At 43.3% G+C, this 20,884-nt stretch overlaps 1 protein-coding gene across 2 annotated transcripts in view; it reads left to right on the plus strand.

Moving 5' to 3' along the window:
* Positions 1 to 2,949: 2,949 nt before the first annotated feature.
* Positions 2,950 to 20,884, plus strand: part of LOC119402030 (venom metalloproteinase antarease-like TtrivMP_A) — a 223,783-nt gene continuing 205,848 nt past the window's right edge. For both annotated transcript variants that reach the window (XM_049418474.1, XM_037669095.2), the window contains exons 1-6: positions 2,950 to 3,092; positions 3,566 to 3,726; positions 6,478 to 6,573; positions 11,560 to 11,674; positions 15,661 to 15,717; positions 20,474 to 20,607. In XM_049418474.1, coding sequence (XP_049274431.1) covers positions 2,987 to 3,092; positions 3,566 to 3,726; positions 6,478 to 6,573; positions 11,560 to 11,674; positions 15,661 to 15,717; positions 20,474 to 20,607 — 669 coding nt within the window. In that variant the 5' untranslated portion in view covers positions 2,950 to 2,986. The remainder of the gene's footprint in view (positions 3,093 to 3,565; positions 3,727 to 6,477; positions 6,574 to 11,559; positions 11,675 to 15,660; positions 15,718 to 20,473; positions 20,608 to 20,884) is intronic.

Genomic DNA, 20,884 nt, shown 5'->3' on the forward strand with positions numbered 1-20,884 from the left:
ACTTATGTCGTATCTAACTACGAAGGTGTGACTCAGTTAGAAGCCTGAAACATTTTACGCCAGAAGTAGGCGTGAAATGTTTTCGGGTATGCGTGAAGTCATAGCGCGGCGCCAGAAGCTCGAGGCATGACCGGCTGGAGCAATCAAACAGCGTCCAATAAATGACGTCACTCGTTTTAGGAGCGAAGCTCCTTAGGGTGTGGGTCATTCCCTCCTCTGTAGTAGTATGTATGTAGCCAGCTCTAGTTTATTGAATTGCTCACTAGATGGCGTTTCGTGTATTTCTTAGAGTTGCTGTTTAAAGATGACAGATGGCGCTTGTACAATGCGAATGGCGCATGTCATTGGATGCCTGCGATCGTAAAAGGCGCTCGCTCTTGGCGCGCTTCCTCTTTCGCTCGGAGTCGCCGGATGGAGGCAGACAAGGCGCTCGCTATTGGCGCGCTTTCTCTCTCGCTCGGGAGCGGACACTTTCCATGCATTTCACCGATCACAAAGCGGTAATAATGAAGGGGCCACGTAAATCAACAGTAAATAAAACTTTGATGTTTAATATATACAAGGTGTTTCACATTCTTTATATTATGTATTGGGCGAATTTCACGCAAGAGTTTCGTGGTTTACCGATGATTTCTACCGGAGCTTCGCCCCACTCATCATCATTCACCCCGTGGATATGCTGTGATTTTTTTTATGCTCTCCACGAAGAGTTTTCAAGACCGTCGAGAATACTTGTTCATACAGACGAACACTTCTTTCCTCGAAGCTTGGATGGATGCGTTATTTGTGTAAGAATAAGGCCACACCTACATCATTTCTCAGAGAGAGCAAGTGTTCTTTTGCTGCTGGTTGTGTGAGCCACACGGTTACGGGTGTTAAAATAGTTGTCTAGCGTTCGCACCAGGCGAATTTGTTGATCGTACTATACTCACACACACTACACAAGGAGAGAGCAGAGTACTGTTATTCTGATCCAGCATACGCTGTGCATTTGCATTACGGGCCACGGCAGCCTCCACAGACTGAAGAAGAGCGTCGTGTTCTGCTTATAATAAGTGAGATAAGCTTTTTAAAAGCAGTTCCTTGGCACAATCTGCACTAACTTCTTGATATCCGCCCAAAACTAAGCGCTGAATATATTCTCTCAAAACGATGTGCGTGGTATAAGAACGAGAATAGATCCTCTTAGCGTGACAGGTCAGCCCATTCGAAAAGTATCCATGCCAAATGAGGACGCGGCTTCGCGCAACAGTGCAGAACTTTTTTCAGTCATCCCTAGGTGAGGCTAATATCCGGCATTCATAATCAGCCCCTTTATTCCGGTGAACAAGAAAACATACATAATTGTCGATGGCGTAAAAGGAGGAACGGGGACCATAAACTGACCAGTGTTTCATTTATCATCCTCATATTTCATGTGCTGGAGGAAAGCTATAAGTTAACTTTGAAGTATTCAAAGACAGTGAATGTAGCCTTGAACATTTTTCTTGGTATCAAAAAAAGTTCATGCGTGGAATTTATATGTAGAATTACATCGGGACCTTTAAAACTTACAGATCGAAGACGATATAAATGTGCGAGTTTTTGAGGCGTACCTTATACTTATTAATTACTTCCTATATTTACGTTTACCAGGCATAATGTGAAATTTGCACCACCTTCTTCCAAAGTCTGTTTTAGAAGCATTATAATTTAAAATGACTAGAATTCTTGTATAGGTCACGTGCACTTAAAACAATCAACGTCTTCATTCATCAGGAGAATGTTGTATATACTGAATAATTTGTAGTTATTCTTCGTTAGGAACGCGCTGTATAGGGTGTCCAAGCTAACACTGGCAAATGTGCTGTTTGTTTTTCGTTTAGTTCTCTGCCTAGCCAAGGTATTCATGCATAAACATATTATTCATTTCGAAAGTGCATAGATAAGCGAACATCCCCTACGTCACACAAGTATATATTCTAGGAATATTCGCTTGTCCTTTCGTGGAGGTTGGCTAAACGTTGCTAAGAAACCTTTTACGAGGCATTAAATGGCTTCATACTCTCGTTCTTTGACGCATAGTACACCAAGAAGACGCACATAGATACTTGCCTGTGCTTTCTTCCCTCTATCATTTCGAGTTTCTGTATCCATGGTCACCACAATTCTGCACTAAAAGAAATTCTAGCTGTGCACGGAACGCGCAGCACAGGCACATCGTAAGCTGGAGGAGGTCTTCTATTAGAAACCACCGTAAGAGTAAGACTTTCCAGGGCGCTTATTGCATGTACTGAAAAGTATTGCTTCGATGTCGACACACCTATCAAAATGCTATCAGGTGTGAGAGCAGCATTTTGGGCAAGTTGGTTATTGATAATTTCAGTACGACTGCGCAGCAAAAAAAAAAAAAGAAGACATGGACAACCGGGCTGGGTGTATCTTCTGCTTTGTTGTCAGTGCTTTTTTTGTGTTGCGCAGTCGTACCGAGGCAAAGTATGCTTTTATTGGGGTCCTGCAACACTTTTCCAAGTAATCATGAGATGAAGTCACTAACAAGGTATATTGCCTCATGATTCGACTGCCGCAACTGTTTTTAGAACTTGTAAGGTATAAGCGGAGGTACAGGGATATGTCTCACGCCTTACGCACTTTCTCTCTCCTTTCATCTCATCGAGCGTGCTGAAACTTATACAGGAGAGGCGGGAGGGATGAAAGGAAGCACTTCGCTTTCTTGTTTTCTCTGAACGTGCGCGCGTCCAACGCATAAACATTGCTCGGAGTACTTAGAATTTACACAAGCACCCATTTACGCACATTCACTGGTAATGTAACCTCTCAGCTTCGCGAACGCTGTGTTCTACGTTCTATACCATAGCACATCGGCGCACATGCCCTTTATTTAGTATATAAAATATGTTGCATTACCAGCATATTTAACGGCATGCGTTTTCTTCAATCCGCAGAAGTGAAAGAGAGGCCGCAGGATACCTCAACCCTAACGGCTATGAAGTCTTACCTGTGCTTTCACTACAGAGCAAAAGCTAGGCCATTAATTGCCGCAGCGTGCCATTACGTATTTTTCTCTACCTTTCTTAACAAGTATTGCTCAGGTAAGTACAGCTTTCATAGAAACATTACACAGTGCGATAAATACTGTGGTGTTGTCTCAGCAAGCTTAATCTCTGTGAATTTTACACATTGGGGGAAAATAATATGCGCTGTAGCCACCAAATGTCATTTGTAACTGAGTTTGAGAGGTTCTGTTAATACGTAAAATGGAATGCACATCTTCCTAGTCTGCATGTCACACAGTATCCATGTCACATAGCGTGATCTCAGGGGCCTGTGCTAAACTTAGACATCCATCCCTAAATACCCGAATTAGAAAGATACTACATGGTTCATTTTCTAACGATGACACGAACTTTCATAAAAATTACAGTGAGAAACTCTTCTGCATTACTCGGTAAAATACCGCGTTCAGTAACAAATACACTGCTTGTATAAGGAACGCCAGTATAAAAATGCAGAAATTTTTCAGGAATACTGTTGCGCTCTCTTGCACCTATCATTTCTTTTGCAGGGCTCATTGTGTACCCAAGGCTTCTCGAAAGCAGGGATCAAAGTGGCCAACTCATCTTGCACGTTCATGATGGTCTAACCCTTACTCTGGAAAAGAGCTCTGTACTAGCGAAGGATTTACAATTTGTATCTTCATCCTATACAGATTCTTATACAGAAATCGTAAGGCTACTAATGACATCAGGAGATGCTGATGCAAATCATTCAAATTCTTTTCAAGAGGCAATCAGGCATTCTTTACACCCTTACATGAGTACCACACTGAGGCAGCAAATATAGTATTCATGTTTCCTAAATAATGTTTATAATTTGTATCAGTATAGTTGCCCATACAGTGCAGATATAGTCAAGATATCTAAGTTCGTGTGCCGGGTGAAGTTATAAGGGCAGCATAAGACGAGCAGAAAATAACCAAAAAATGTTGTAACAGATCCCTACAAATGCCTCCAGCTGGTTGAAAAACACAATGGGGCAATTCAAAGCTACAAAAAGAAAAACTCAGAGTAAAAATAACATGAAATGCTAGCTGAAAACTCTGATCAACAAGAAAAAAAGCAGACTGCTTAACGTATATTCATCGATTATTGCATGTGTCATGGTTGAGACATTTGATTAAACTACGGCATTATAAGAAAGTGATACCACCAACGTACTCGCTTCATCGTAAAAGATGTTACACAGTTCGAACAGAGAGGCAAATGGAGAAGTGATGACAGGAGCACTGTGTAGTTCGTCTTTTCATTTTTCTCCTTGTGTTCGCACTGTGAAGTACCCATTAGCATTATTTCGATTTAGCCAGCCTAATTTGTGATATTATTCACTTCAGTATGCTGAGGTTTTATACTTCTAGAATATCTGAATAAATGCCTTTATCAAATTCGGTTTAGTTAAATAATGTAGGAGTGTACCTGAAAAACACTAGGAATTGATGAATGACCGCATTGCGAAGCTTTTCGTTTCACAAAAGAGACGCCGTAGTGTATTCGATTGTGACGTCCGGGGATGCAAGGTAGCTATAATGTCGCAGAGCCTGTTGGAGTGAAAGAAATCATGACCGATCCTAACGCGGGAATATACTGCACGCCCACGCTATTGATGGATGAGAACAACAAAACAAAGGTTCTTGGGCACCTGCTCTCATTCGTGCTCACTGGGGAGACACACGCGCTGTCTCTGATAATCGGTTGGCCTTGAAAGAAGAAAAGGATGTGTAATTACGCATCAGCGGTGATGGCGTAATATTCGATAGACTTTTTGGAGCATCAAATTTTCCATTCTCATTGAACAGAAAACTGTCGAGGAGAGGGAGAACGTAATCATCCAATGTTTATTTCGAAAGCAAGAAACCACATATATAGGCAACATCGATTTACACCCATTAGTACTATACGCACTTTGCAATACTCAACTGTCGCTTGGTATTGCAAACTGCGCAGAGTGGTGATGGTTGGAAAACGATGTTTCCCATATATGCCGTTCCCTGTTTTCGAAATAAACATTGTGGCAAGTTAGCACCTCTGTGTGCCACGTCTTTCTTTGCCCGTGTTTTTAATGCGCTATAGGCCTCAGTATGACATACCAGCCCGCCCAAAGCGCTGCGTTAATAATCGTCCAACTACCGCAATAGATGCTTGGCGCTATTGCAGCATCCAATAGAAAGAAGAAAGAACACCCCCCTCCCCCGCCTCCCCTCCCATCTGTTGATGGTGCAGCCAAATACTTTCACGTTGTTGTTGTATCGGAGCGTAATCCATAATGAATAGTATGATAACATCTTGATCATACTATTCATTGTGGATTACGTTCTTGGGTGACGATGTGCTGTTTTGATCTCTGCTGGTTTATAAATAGGCGTGGATTCTGAGAATACATTTCAGTTTGAAGTTAGCGCTCGTCTCGTGTGTATGTTGCTTTCTTGTGTCCCCGTAATTATTGCGCTACATGCTCTATGATGAATTATTACAAACTCGCCCAGATTTCCGTTCTCGTAAACCACATTAGCCTTCAGAATCGTCCAATTTCGCCGTTTCAATGCTTGCGCGGCTTAGTACCTAGTGCAAGCTTGGCCAATTTTTTTCTCTTAGCGACTCCACTGAAGTGAAAAATGACCGAAGATGTACAGGGACAATGTACAGTGGCGTTCGCTCTTGGGTTGAACACGGCTGAACGTAGCCGCGCTCTGCGGAGCGCCAGAGCATATAGCGCGGCCGCGCATCGAAACGAAACGGCGCATGCGCACGGGAACGCGCTGCTCTTGCTGTACTACAGCGAATCATTCGCGGGCGTGCCAGCACCGGCCGGCACTGCAGCAGACGATGCGATGTAGTCGCTCCTGTGGGTTCTTGTGCGCATGCGCCACTGCGCTTTGATGCGCGGCCGCGCTGGATGCACTGGCGCTCCGCAGAGCGCGGACACGCTGAGCCGTGTTGACCCTAAGTGTGGACGGCACTGTACTACATGCTATTCGCAGAACATGCTAGGCGAAACAACTCAAGTACCTTGTAAGTCAGCCATGGCATATTTTGTGAAGAGTATTTTATCAGCTTCCTGCATCTCAAGCCGGCACAATATTCAGTCTTCGTGCATAATGCATGGTGATTGTGGCGTTTAACTTTGGGGCGTATAGTAATGCATATTAACAACCTTAATATTCGCAATCATAGCTCTTTTGCTTTTTACTAACTTTGTCTCTACGAGGTTTCTGGTAGAATAAACTGGTATATAACTTTTACTCGATTTCTTCATCTTGTTCTATTTTGGTTTCACGGGGAGTGCGATTTTCGTTTGCATTACCGCAATGCGACAATTTAATTTCTATTACACAGCGGATGCTAATGCTTTTTTGTAACACTTTGCATGAGGATTAGTAGTGATAATTGAAACAATGTACATAGATGACGATTTCTTTGACAGCTAAACGGGAAAGAACTCGAAAAAAACTTGTATCATGATAGGACCCATCAGTCATCTCTCATCGTAGATCAAGTACCAGAAGGCGGCGTACGAGTGGTAAGTTCAACGGGGCAAATCAATAGCACTGCTGCGTAGAATTTAACACTGGGTATTTTGATTCAAGAACTTCAGGAACATCTCTTTGTACATAGCCAATGCTTGCCAGTAACAGATCACGCTCAATTTTAAACGCTGAGCAGCTGAGAAGGGATTTCTTGTACGCCATACCTTGTGCATTGCTTTTTCATGCTTGCAAGTGTGCGTGCTTTTCAAAAAGTTGTTATGTGAACCATTTCGCATCTTGAGTTCAGTGATAAATTATAACTGAAATACAATATTCCACGATTTACGTGCCAAAGATGACCACCACATAATTACGCACGCTGACTTCTGCGGAACGTGTCCGATATTCGGTTGTTAAAATGAGACGAAATTATTAATTGCTTATTTTCTTATTGCAGCTTTTCTTTGTCAACAAACTAGAGATAAGTCTAGAAACGTTGTGTTATTCATGACAACGATGCAAATACATAAATCAATAAGGCAACAAAACAACGCATTCTTTAAAAATTTCAACGTATGAAAGTTCTGAAGAAAGAGGAAAGGAATAGTTGGTCATGGGGATGTCGCAAATCGTGCAACATCCCCTTTCTGAACAGATTATTTTTCACCACTTCAGGCTTCCCACTTGTTCGAAGCAAGAGGGGAATGCCAGGAAGCGTGTATCGCGCCCACAGTTGGTACTTCGACAGGAACGCATCATAACATTAATTTGTTAATTAATGCGAAATACTACAAGGCAACAATTTGGCTCAAGCAGGATGGGCTTCATGCGCATTGCAAAAAGTGCATATGCAAACAATGCAAGATATTAACTGAGGAAATGAAACACACGCTAAGAAAAACCGTTAGTTCTTTTTTGAGCGTTTGTGAAGTCCAGGAAGAAAAATAATCAATTTGCACTGTGTTTTATTACACGACATAAGTACGCCTCATTCTCGATTTCACAGCGGAATAGAAAAAATGTTGCTAGTATTATGTTTAACCTAAGGAGATAAAACCTTTAATTTTTAATGCAATCTCTTAGTCGATATAATATGCCCTATTGCGACGTGAAACATGTGACGCCCTGCTGTTCGTGCTTTCGGTGCTTATGTACAGCAATATTAAGCAGCGCTGTGAAATGCATGAAAACACCTAGGGTACCACTGGTTCTGAGCATCAGCTATTGGCTGAAGCGCTGTGTCGATATAACATGTTGAAGAAAGGCAAACTTTGATCTTCAAGTCAGAAGAGCCCAAGTGAAATGTCAAAGCTTGCAACGCTCTAATTTTCTCTGGCTTTCAAAAGGAAATGGCAACAATGTTTACATTTGGGCTGTTTAGCTGTATTTCATGCGTTCCCAGGTTTCCCTTCTTTCTTTTTTGCCTTATTGTGCCCCTACGTAGAGACCGTATCAAGACAAGAACACGGAACAAAATTAAAAGGGCGTCGCGGGCCCACGCGTCGATGAATGCCTCGGAATTGTGTGCTGGAGCGGCTGTAGTACGACGTTCAGCGCTAGAGGTAAAACTTAAGAAGTCTAGACGCCAAAACGGCGCGGCGCGTTCACGTCCGGAGAAAAAATACTAAGAAAGCGGAGAGGCTTCAACAACAGCAACCCGAATACAGACAATACGAATACCGAGAGTGAACGCGCGACCGTGCAAAGGCGGGGCAGTGCAAAAGCGGAGAATGTGTGATACGACCGTGCATTTCAAGACCATCACTGTGTGCAGTTACGCCGTAGAAAAGACCGTACATGCGTCTACAGAAGAAACGCCAATGCAACCGCGTTGGTGATCCGCACCCATATGAATGTTGAGGCCCCACGATATCTCTGAAGTTTTATTGATGAAATCTCCAAAATTTTTGGCGAACCGTATTACATAATTTTTCGAAAAATCTAATGGACAAAAGTATTCTGCGCGTTGCGCAATTCTCGGCTAAAGAAGAAAAGCTGGGAAAGTCTTAGTATACCGTTAAATCCACCACCTAGCACTGGTGACTTGATTAGCCGGTTAGAAGCCTCGGTCTTCAAAAGTATGTAGTTGCGAGGAAGTGTTATGTCAGCAAAAGAATTAGAAGGAATTTTTCTGGCATAGCGTAGAGGTCGGAAATGTAAAAGTGTAAAAATTCGTCGTCAGCACTGAGTCATGCGTCCGAAGAGCACCCTCTCGGACAAGCAGTGGAGCCACGGGGTTCCTTTGTGTTCATTACAAGAAATAAAGAGTATTTGGTGGAACTGCTGCCTCCTGCGTAACAGCTTTACGTTACCGCAAACCACACACAAAGCTGCGCTTAAACGCAGTTGGAAGAACTTGCCGGTTCGTGTACAACGCAGCTGTTAACAAAGACGAACGTTATGCCCAGTAAAGCTACGCATAGATTTTCGAAGTTTACATGGTGGTGGCAGGAAGCTTCATAAGAGCTATGCTTATATGTTAGATGCGATGAGAATGCGATTGTAAACAACTCATGGCGTTGTTTATAGAATAGCGCCCACGTTGCGTTGCCGGTCGTTTCGCTAAATACTTCTGCGTTTTACGAGTCCCTACCTGGCTGGACATCTCATGAATTTATATAGCAGGTGCCTGGCATTCTATTTGAGCCATTGACTTCATACAATGTAAAAAAAAAAACATGCTTAGGCATTTTGAACATCTGCGTGGATTTTTCATTCGTTTAACATCGTTTTCAGCAATAAAATATTTTCTGATAGTGTGCTTTTTTTTTCCTTTTTTGACAAATGATGCATCCTATAGAGTTTCATAATATGCAGTGAAAACATTCTCAGTGTAAACTTTCAGTTGTATACTTCAATCAATTTTTATTTAAGCGCATGTATTTTGAAGATTGTCTACTGTTATATGCATGACCATGCTGTTAGTAATAACGGCCGAGATCTGTACAAACAGTAGACTTGTAGTCATTCTAGCAAACCTCTCAAAGTACTTTATGTATTTTCACTATGTATATCAAAATCCACCAACGTCTAGCTGGCCACTACAACTTCTCTTTCTCTATCTCACAATGGATGAATGAACACGACTTCATTGAAAGCCCGGCGACTTTTAATAACCCGGCCTCAGGTCTCCCATAAGGGGACTTCGAGGCCTTGCCTCGTCGCCGCCTCTCGGGCCCGCTGGACTGCCCACTCTTGTGCGTTAAAGTTGGAGCTGCACAGAGCGGCGGCCCACTTCGGCGCAAGAGCCTCCGGAGATACTGCCATTTACCTGCTGTGCGAGAGTTGTGCGAGAGTTGTCTGACACAATTTGCAAATAGCACTCGTGTATTGCTTGGCGAAAATGCGCCGCAATCGCACCGAACTGGGGAAGGCGTGTGTCTGCAATTGTCGCCAAACCACTGCCTGGCGTCGTTTCAGCTTGAGAGGAGGTGGGGGGGGGGGGCAATATCCGCTTGCCTAACTGGTAGTGCCTGGTGACGTCGTTGTACCTGACTAAGCGTTCAAGCATGTTTTGAACCAGGAGGTCCGAACTGGACGAGGCGGTCTCCGACTCTGCGCGGCGGGTCATTTCTCGAGCATTGTGGTGTGCCACCTCGTTCCAGTTAGGGGGGGCCCTTCTCGGTGGGAGTGGCGGCGTGTGCTGGGAACCACAGGATCGAGGTGCTATTAAACTGCTGTCGAACGGCCTTGCTTAAGATCTGGAGAGCTTCGGGGGAAATGCGCCCCCGCACGTAGTTACGCACTGCGGATTCGCAACTGGTTGTTTTCCGAAAGATCTTCTGCGCTTGTAACTATGGGAATGGTGCTAGCGCGTGTGATACTTTAGCGGTCTTTCGTCGCTTCTCTCTCTGGTTCCCCGAAAAGACTTGTGGCCATTCATCAACCTATGTATCCTTGTAGAGGTCTACCGTGAAATTATGCGCGCAGATCAGATAACCGGTATACCAATCGCCTTGCAGTCGTTACACCTAGCCCTGTGTCTGTAACGAGACAGTAATGACAACATCAGACGCCACCACCACCCCTTATCTAACCTGTTGGTGCTTTTCAACAAAAGGACAGTTTTCTGTCTATTCTCAATCTGTCATGACGTGCGTTTCTTGCCACAACTAAACCGATTAGTTCAACTGACAAATACCGTTACATAAGAAGGCATGGGCACAACCTTAACTGCAACGGCATTGGATGCGTAATTAAACGCGATAATTTCAGTCATATATCACACATACCTCAATGATTGATATGCTCAGATGTGCGCAGCAAATGAACGCTTAGTGCGATACTGCTGGAATTTGGAGTAAGGTATTTGCATAGACTGAGAAAGATCCCGCGTTCGAGCCTTGGCTTGGGATCGACGAAAGTGACCACGAGGGCACTCGAAATATTTCCAAATTACAGAGTGAATGCCGCAAAGCTCAACATTTCGTTTTGTGTCTATATTTCGTCCCGGGTCGCTTTAAAACATAACACCTTCACAATCCCGGAAAGCGTTCAGTGTCATATGACAGTGGCGCTTTCTTTTCTTGCTTGCTTATACATACACTGAGCCGTATTTTCAAATAGGGCTGCAGAAATAGCGTATTTTCATCTATTCAACCTCTCGTCCTCCTCTTCTGTTATTACTTTGACTAGCATCAGCATTCCTTGATCAAGTGCACTTGCTTGAGCTTGGTGCGATATAATACCGATGCCACACGGCGCGCTGCTAGTGGCGATTAAGCCTGGTCGGAATCACATTTCTCATCTGAGATTGGCTTCCTTCTGCAGCTTGCGTACAGGAGCCAATTAAGACGGAGAATTCGATGCGTATTAGGCGTGATCGCGATCAAACGTACCCGTGTGACACCGGTATACACTGTATTTTCAAGGCAGTGCAGAAGAGGACCTAATTTGTGAAACAAACATTGTGTTGGTGGAAAGTAATTAACAATGGATTAACCAGAACTTGTATACTTTGATGGCAATATCAAGATATTTGGTTCGTTTCCACAGATTACCAAAATATATCTATTTTTTTGCATAATTCTACATTTCAGCGAGGAATTCTCACTCATAACCGTAGGATCACCCCACTTGATGTGTCCAGCCGCTCTGCTGCTGGTGGCGGTGCACATGTGGTAGAAGAAATATCGACGCCAACGCAAGAGGAAGGTAAACACTCACATTTTTCACATGTCGTCGATATTCGATAGAGAGATATTTACAATGTGAAAAGTGTTTTATGCGGCTGTTTGGGAAAGGAAAAAAATCATGCAACTTTTTTGCATGTACAAAAACGAAAGAAAATTTAAAAAGTGGTTTTCACATGATCGATTAGTTTTTACGTACAAATAATATACGAGTACCCAGAAGGCTATGCAACTCGCTCGTAAGGAATGAAACCACCTGTTAAGAGAGTGTTTACAAAATTTTAAGGGACAATTGAGAAAAAAAGAATGTGCATGTTAGCGTTCATCGATGCGCCTCAGCAAACGCATCTTGATTGCAACAAAACTCCTTAATCAAGATGCAATCAACATCTTCATTGGAACATTACTAACATGTTACCGTCCAGGTGTTGGTGTTTTCGTTTTAAAGAATATCTGACAAAAAAGTGGCTCAATGAGTTTGTTAGGGCTGGACGAAGTTCTATTATGGAAATAGGCTAGATAAAAATGATGCTTGCATACAAAAAATAATAACCTTGAATTCTTAAATGAGATGTATATTTCATTGTAGCGAAAAGAAAGCTGTAGATGCGGTAAAAGACATTAAATAATTTACTGTCGAAATGACGGTGTTCACGCATACGCCGGGCAGTTGATGGTATGCTTAAATGACCTGATTTATGATGACCACACTCTTCAAGCCGATAAAAGTTAGATCTGGTAGGTTTAGATATGACAAACAGTACAACACTCTTGGAGATTCCTGTTACCTTTATGTTGTTGTAGAATCATTCCTATTTACACATCTGACGATTTGACGCATGTCATGTAAATATTTCACCTAATATAGCTAAACGAAGTGATAATTGAATATGCCCGAATATTTTTGTTAACAGTAAAGCACTGCACACTAATTGCATCGTCTTTTTTGTCCTTAGTTTACTTTCATAAAAGTCAGCGTCAGTTTCAAAATTAAGTAAGGTGCCGAATGGAACGTTCAGAGAGATGAATAGTGCACACATCTCCGTAGTTTGCGTTGTTAAAGCCTTACGCTAACAATCGAAAATTTGCATCCTGACCACTAACCAGGAATTGGCACGTTCCCTTCTCCAAAGAAACTGTAGTTCAAGTATAGTCAATTGTAGGAAATCGTAGATGCTATGGCCGCGATCGGCCATTGTGTAACAGCTGCGTTTGTGTCAGTGCTGACAACATATGTATAGGAAAAAAAATGGGGGATGTACAGAACTTTCTCAGACGGTCAAAGCGAAGGCCTAGTTGGGTCCATAACGATGTTGCATGAAGCTGTGAGCCTACGCGGCAGCGTTCACCGGGCGCGCGAACGCGCTGAGAGCGTCATGTTGCCATTTGCAGAACGTTGATCGGGCGCCGCCGCTGGCATTTCGATCCTCCTCCCCAGGGCCGCCACCTCACTTGGTTTCAACGCCACTGCTGCTCACGCGAACGGTGCAAAGACAAAGTGGAGACGCAGATGAGGCGCTCACCTGATATTTTTATACCACTCCCACAATATTTAAACACAAATATGAGGCTTTCGGCTTTAAAAAAGTTGGGCGGGCCACGTGCACATGCTTTCTTGTGAAGCAGTAAGCTAGTAGGTACTGGTGCCGCATTTCTTGGCTTTGAGCCAAGCCTTACGACGGGCATCGACGTCTTTGTGCAATTAGAGTAGTTCTGTGCCTATCGTGAGATTACCAGGCACGTCGACTACACCGGCGGGTAAAAGCTTGCTCACTGGCCGACGGGACGTCGGAACTCACGTTACAACACAGCTGTACCTTTCATCGAAGCACAATATTAACAACGATTCTGTAGTCCTGCTGGCACAAGCAACGCTAGATTAGCTTATTGCTTCACATGTGTGCAAATCTGCAGTTTATTACATTATTACAGGGAGGATAGGTAACAGTGGGACATCAGTTCACGTAAGACACGTAAGACAAGCATCACCACCGCAGTTGGTAGGAACTGCCGATGTATTACACGCAATCTCGATGTGTATATTAGAAAGCCCAATATTGCGCCATTAACACGGATAGTCTCATCGTGTCTTCTTTCTGTCCGTTTGTCAGCCATGCACCTCTGTGCAGTCTAATGGCGAACAAACAGTCTCACTTCCCAACCTTATTCAATCTATACCACGGGGTTGCTGGCTGAGGGTTGTTGCAGCCCATTTTTCAGCGTTTCTCTGCTACATTGAAAACGCCAATTATAAAAAAAAACTGTATATTTCTCTCATTTAACTCAGCGAATTGTCATGATGTTTCCAATGTCCATCTTCGTTGTTTATGGGCACATATCGGCCTGCATGGGCCATGGTATGTGAGTATGAGCCACACGAAAGGGCTTCGTGACGTACGCGACAGTCATATCATGTTACTCATAAGATGGACAGCGAATATTTTTCATTTGCTCATATCATCCTGTGCAAATTTTGGTAGATGACAAGTTAAAGTGACGAACACCAGAGCATCCAGGCGTAGGCGCCTAGATAGATGAACAGACTGACCTTGAAGCGGCAAAAGTGGCTTTGGTTGTAGCAGAAATGACTCTCATATGAAACGAATTAATTAGTTAACGTAACTCCCTCATGAATAGACGATGCACCCTCTGGAATGTGTTTCCTGCATTTCGGCCAGTACCTGCCTCATTTGGAAGTATGTAGAACCATTGTGTAGCGGCCTATTGCCTGTATAATCGAAATGAGGGGCCGGTAGCTGTCAGTAGTTCGTGGTGCTGATTTCATCAATCTTATGATAGTGGCACTGGGTGCATTCATTCTTGGTCAGTTAGCCGAGAGGTGCACGTATTATTTTGAGGCAAGGGGAGTGGGAGGCCGCTCAATGCGGGAGAAAACGCGATGTGGGAACACATCTGATCGTCAACATTCTTTCGTGTACAAGTTTGAAGTTTGCCACAGTCAACTTCGGTATGCTTACGCCTGACAATTTGCATCATTGGCGGTTGCACAGCGATAAACAATTAAACGCACAGTGATACCATTGATAGAAAGCGTGTATCATTCGCACTTGAATTTCGTCATTGCCTAGAATGGTGTAATTCTCATGACACTACAACTCATCACAGCTAAATTTGCAAAAAAGAAACACGAGACGTGGCTTGAGTTCTTCTATCGCAATTTCCGCACACCAATGACAATGATGAGAGGAAAATATCATAAAACTAAAGGGCGTATATAAATGAAAATGGGGAAGGAAAAAGGCATAAATATGAATAATACATGTAAACCCGGCTATTTGAAAATGCAACGTACTGCTAGATCGAACGAAACCATTTCCTGAGTCATGCGTACGGTACTATAACACGTGCACTTGAGTCTGTGGAGACCCCATCTTCTTGTCACTTGTTGATAGCGCCCTTCGATTGAGTATGTATAACAATTGTTTATGGCCGCGGCGGTACCACTGTCTTAATATTTTGTATACGTATGTGCCAAATCCAGAATGGGATGTGCAGTACTGACGCATTAAAACAGGACAATTGAGGGCTAAGTAGCACACATACTTTCGTTTCCACCACAATCAGTTCGGGTTATACCGGCGCACTTTTTATTCCAACGCGTACATCAGAGCCAACACTATCTTTAGAGACCAGATTCGTCACGACATGACGTGGCTATCTCGAGAAATTACGCATACCAATCCCTACAGTAAAAAAAAATTAGATGTCGCGTTTGAATCCGTGAGTACTGTAGTGGCCAGTTCCACTAGCAGCCACGACGGTCGCTGTATAGCTCTAAAGCAGCGTTGCAAGACAGCCTATCTCCGTTTAGCTTCAATTTAGGGTGCCGGATTCGCATTACTGTTTTCTTGTAATTGTTAGCATATCTGAACAGTTCAACATCACGCGAACCCATCCCGTTACACACGCGGATGTGAACACGGCGAAAAAAACACATTTGTTGAGAACGTAATTGGTAATGAGTCTTTTCATACCTTTCACTTCTAGGTGGAGGTGAAATTATTGGAAGTGGTGAGATGGACGGATGCGATCCTAAAGATTTCGGTAAGCACGTTTACTCGTTTATTGTCTTGTCGAAAACATGGGTTGCACGCAAAAGATTGTGTGGACTTCATGAATGTATTCACCTTCAGTGACAGTCACGATACAGTAAAACAACAAACCCACGACTGCACTGGAAATGTGTTCCGGTGGCATTGACATTATTGCTTTACGCAACTTTATGCACTGGTGTATGCAATTCGAATGGGCAGTTCTGAAGATCTTATATATATATATAGCCAAATGCACTTTCTGTGCATTCAATTTCTTGCCAGTGTGTTCCTGTCCCCTAAATACGTCAAATTTATATTCGGCTAAAATCTATATAGCCCACTATCGTCGGTATTCAGGAGAAAACTTTGTATTTGGCTCTTATAGGTTGGAACATTTAATCTGGGCTTGAATTAGCTCGTAAACGAAGTCTAAAACGATCCCAATGTACGGTGTAGCACTATTTTGCGGCAAAACAACATTATGAATGTGCTTCCGTCGGTTCCGTCTTTCGTCGCATGCGCGTAATGGCGATGACAAGACTTAAAGAGCGAGTGGTCCTTCGTGGCAAAAAGTGCGCTATTCTGTACTGTCGGCATCGTTTCCTTACTCTTGGCATCGCCATGCCACGGTGGCCTAGTGGCTATGGCGCTCGACTGCCGGCGCGAAGGTCGCGGGATCGAATCCCGGCAGCGGCGGCTGCATTTTCGACGGAGGCGAAAATGTTTGAGGCCCATGTAGTTAGATTTAAGTACACGTTAATGAACCCCAGGTGGTCGAAATTTCCGGAACCCTCCTCTACGGCGTCTCTCATAATCATATCGTCGTTTCGGGATGGTAAACCCCTGGTATTATTATTATGTTCTTGGCATCTATTGAGAGCCTTGAAAATTGCTCCAGCTTTTCTTCTTCTGAGCTTGTTTTATGCCGTGCCGTTTCAGATCACTTCACCTGCTTCAATGAATAGATTGTTGCGAAATATCTTCAGTTCATATATTTTTTGTTTCAAATATACCATCATGGAGCGCGCAAGAAGGACATGGTAGGGTAGCGTAAACTCGAAAAGAAACACTGAGGCAAAAAGAAGTAGGAGAGGTGGCCTCTTACTTTTTATATTCGAGTTTTGCGGTACAACATCATGCGCTTCAGTAAGTGCCAACTCGCCCTAAAAAACTACTTGTGGAACGCAAACACGATAGCAAAACGTAGAGGACACAAATGGAACATATTGAATAGGACCATGTTGGTTGTTTTGGTCACGATTGTTGACACAGCAATGGCACATTTTGCTGATGAAAATAGCGTCTTTTGGCTGTACCACATGAAGCACTTTGGCAAAACAACTAAGTGAAATCATTTTTCACTCCCGTGGGGTTCTGTCAAATTTCGTTCACTTTTCCTAAACTGTGCCCAATGAAATAATATTTAAAATCTACCTTCGTATATTGATCTTAAGAACTGCGCTTGCGCCGCTACAGACTTCAGTTTTTGACGGCCCAATGAAAGATTTCCGAGCATTTGCTGTTCCATGCGAGCTATACCTTTTCGACAAGAAAAAAATTTAATGTTCACAATTGTTTTTTTAAGCAATGTACTGCTTTCTGTGACCAATGTAAACATTTGTATATGGTCAGAAAAGTTTGTTTTCATTCAAAAATGTTTAGGGGCGAAATATGCTTTATATCTTCTTGAAACAATTGTCAAACTAGAGAAAATGGAAGAGTGGCAAGTTGGACGAGATTGCTAATGATCCATTATGTAACTGCGCAAAAACAGGGACGGTAACACAAGAGGAGAGGAAAGCACAAACAGGCGCCTTCCTCTCCTCTTGTGTTACCGTCCCTTTTTTTGCGCAGTTACACAATAGAGAAAATGCGTGACGGCATTTTTGAACGCAAGATTTTATTGATGCGTTCCAAGTAAAAATATTTTGTATGGCGAATTTGATAGAACACCTCCTTTCTGAGAAATTAAGGTCTGAGGAAATCATTTTCTTCTTTAAGGAAGAAACAGCATATCCACGGAGTGAATGATGATGAGTGGGCGAAGCTGCGGAGGTTCATCGGTAAACCGTGAATCGTCCGTGAATTCTGCCCAGTACATCATCACCGACGTGAGATCGGGCGCGTTTATACTAAAGGTTCGATGAGTTATGACGACTTGCAGCTCACTTTAATTTTACATGTACGCTGTGAATTTTCATTGTTTAGAAAAACATTGCTTTAGAAAACATCTGGCGTCTTTCGTTAAGCAGCTGGCGTCTTTTCGTTTTGCTTTAGAAACATCTGGCGTTCTTTCGTTTTGCTTTTAGAAAACATCTGGCGTCTTTCGTTGGTTTATTTGATCAATCAACGGCGTTTTGAACAAAATTTTTATTGTTTAATCACGCACAGGAGAAATCTCACCAGGCACTACCTTGGAGGTAAACAATGGCTGCTAATGGGAATGAGAGACAGAAGAAGTCGGCTTTTAGCTAACACTTACACTTCTACTTCTACTAACGTTTCCTACTGGAACATGCCAATGGCTGCTAATGGGGAATGAGAGACAGAAGAATTCGGCTTTTAGTTAACGCGCACGCTGCGAATTTTTTATTGTTCAACAACGCACAGGAAAAATCTCCCACCGGCACCACCTTGGAGGTCAAGACCTGGTACTAGCGTTACGACTAGTTACGCACTACGACTACGACAACTACGAGGGACGAACGGGTGCCGCCTTAAGGAGCTTCGCCCCTAAAATGTTTTTGAAGTTGGCTTTCAGAGCGCACGCGGCATATCTTGCTGTTGCCACTTCGCTCTACAGCACGTAGTCGCTCTTGCAGCTGACGCTCGGCACAGGCGGCGACAAGTTTCGGGGAATCTGTCGGCAGGTGGTTAGGGGCCGAAACTCTTGTTCACCTTGATGTAATGGTAGTGCAGCTGACACTCCACCTGTGCCGAGATTCAACTTCATTGCCGAGTTCAAATGCGACGGATAGCATTTGCGATGGATAGGAAGTGTAGGTTTCCCATCAGTCGCCTCCAGCAGAATACCATGGCTTCGAAGCCGTTCTTTCATGTTGAACTCTAACTTGTTGGCCCCTTTACAGCGCCAGTACCGGAATACAAAAAGGCCACCCTGTATTACCTTAGGCGAACTCTTCGAACCCCTTGAGCCCTTAATACAGCTGACTCTCCCTTGCACTAATTTATTCTGCTTCATTACAAAACACAACTGCTCACTTCATAGCAATTTGTGCAAAGGTATTGTCGAAATCTTTTTTGTTCCGTCTACCGAGCACAAGCTATCCAACTCCTCCAATCATGAAACCAATGTCCTGACGAAACATTTGAGTTGTAGCATCAACAATATATTGCATACACATGAGTCGAATGACAGCAATGATCTTGACGGTGCCGTGCCTTACAACTAATTCGCCTATATTTCTTATCCCCACGAGAATGCCCGACTTTATCCCTTATATAACTTCATTGCAAGTGACCTGACTTTACTTCTAGATGCTGTTATGCCTCAGTTCGCCACTCCAACAAAGCAGTGCACAGTGGACGCCTTCCTCCCAGCGAAAAACGCACGCCAGCTCGACCGTACTCGATACCACATCATCGATGGTCCTATAGCGGCATCTCTACCGTTCCCGACATTGTGAGGGGATATCGTTTGCCAGATACGCTTGTGGCGCTGTGGTCACACTGTCGTTATGCATTACATTGAAGGAATTGCATTTTCGGCTTTACAGTCCCTTCCTTGTGCAGCTCTAGGTGACACCAGAGACGTGCGAGGCTATTCAAGTCCACCTCGCGTTCTGTCCTTATGTTCACTTACGTCAATCACATCGACATGCTTAAAGTGTGTCACTCTGCTTCCAACCCTTGCCTAACGCTGCTCCTGTACGACGCTTCTGTGCCCTGGAATAATGCTACGCGCCAATGACATTAACAATGAGCGAGCTACTCGTGCTTCCAGGGACGACAGTTTAGATTGTTTTCATAGAGTGGTAAGCTGCGCTAATTGGCATGTATTCATAGTAATAAACATCGCGAAAAACTAGAGACAGCAGGGAAGACCATGTGTTGCTCTTCCCTTTTGTCGCTAGTTTTTCGCGCTGTATATTTCTACGAACCCTTTTCTTAATTGTCAAGCTAGCTCTCCTGCGATGCAGCGTGTTCAAGCGCAGTTTTGCGCCATGACGCGGAAAATTTACACTCAGCTCTCTTGATAAAAAACGCAATAAAGGCAAACCTTAGCACGTGCGACTGGGACCTCCTATCCACTTGAAGCACAACAGGTGCCCGCCTTGTTTGTGCGAATGTACGAATGTGCGCAGACAAGCGCACATGCGGGTTATGAAAATGGTCTACAGGTACCTAAAAATGGTTCATCATTGCCACCATCTTTGAGCTTAAGGTAGTGTGACTTCCATACATGCCTGAGCCTTCTGCGTAACAACATTATGTTGTTAATTTGAGAGCGCTATTATATGCCACTTTATCGCAATTAGTCGATATTTGCGACCCTCACAAGAGAAACAGCAAAGGTTACAGGTTCGAAAAGTGAATGTTATACAGCGATGTATGGCGTCAATCTGGTGCACGAGATAAGTTTGAGCATATTGATTGACCATAAAAGAGGAAATTAAGAACCTTTAGCTTTTAATTAGAAGAAGCAAAAGTTCTTCAAGTCATAAGTGCCCAACTAACTGATTATTTTTAAAATTTCACGTTTACAGAAGCTGCAGCCAATAGCTTATTGAATGCATCTATTACAGGAAACCGGAAAATTAACCCGAATACAACTGACAAATTTGTTGTGGAGGTTTGCATAGTGACGAGCACCTTATATAACCATTCATTTACCTCAACAAAAGATCTTGTCGAATACATGGCGGCTTTGTTTAATGGGGTGAGTTGTTCTTGTTGAATACAACAGCATTTTTTTCCCTGTAGGATTTCCACAAAGGCGTTTATACGTTTGAAGCTGCAGGATAGCGTATTCAGTCTATAGCTTCATAGACGCTACACAGGCTAAAGTTAAATGAAATCAACAGTGGCTATTGTTTCAAAAGAACAAGTACCGGTAGCGATCTCAAACGTTGTTTTACTTGAGGAGTGCTGAATTCACTGAAAATTTTCAAACAACATTAGTTCCAAATAACTATTTATGTTGGCGCAAAATCAGA

Source organism: Rhipicephalus sanguineus, chromosome 8 (assembly GCF_013339695.2).
Source record: "Rhipicephalus sanguineus isolate Rsan-2018 chromosome 8, BIME_Rsan_1.4, whole genome shotgun sequence".
NCBI lineage: Eukaryota > Metazoa > Arthropoda > Arachnida > Ixodida > Ixodidae > Rhipicephalus > Rhipicephalus sanguineus.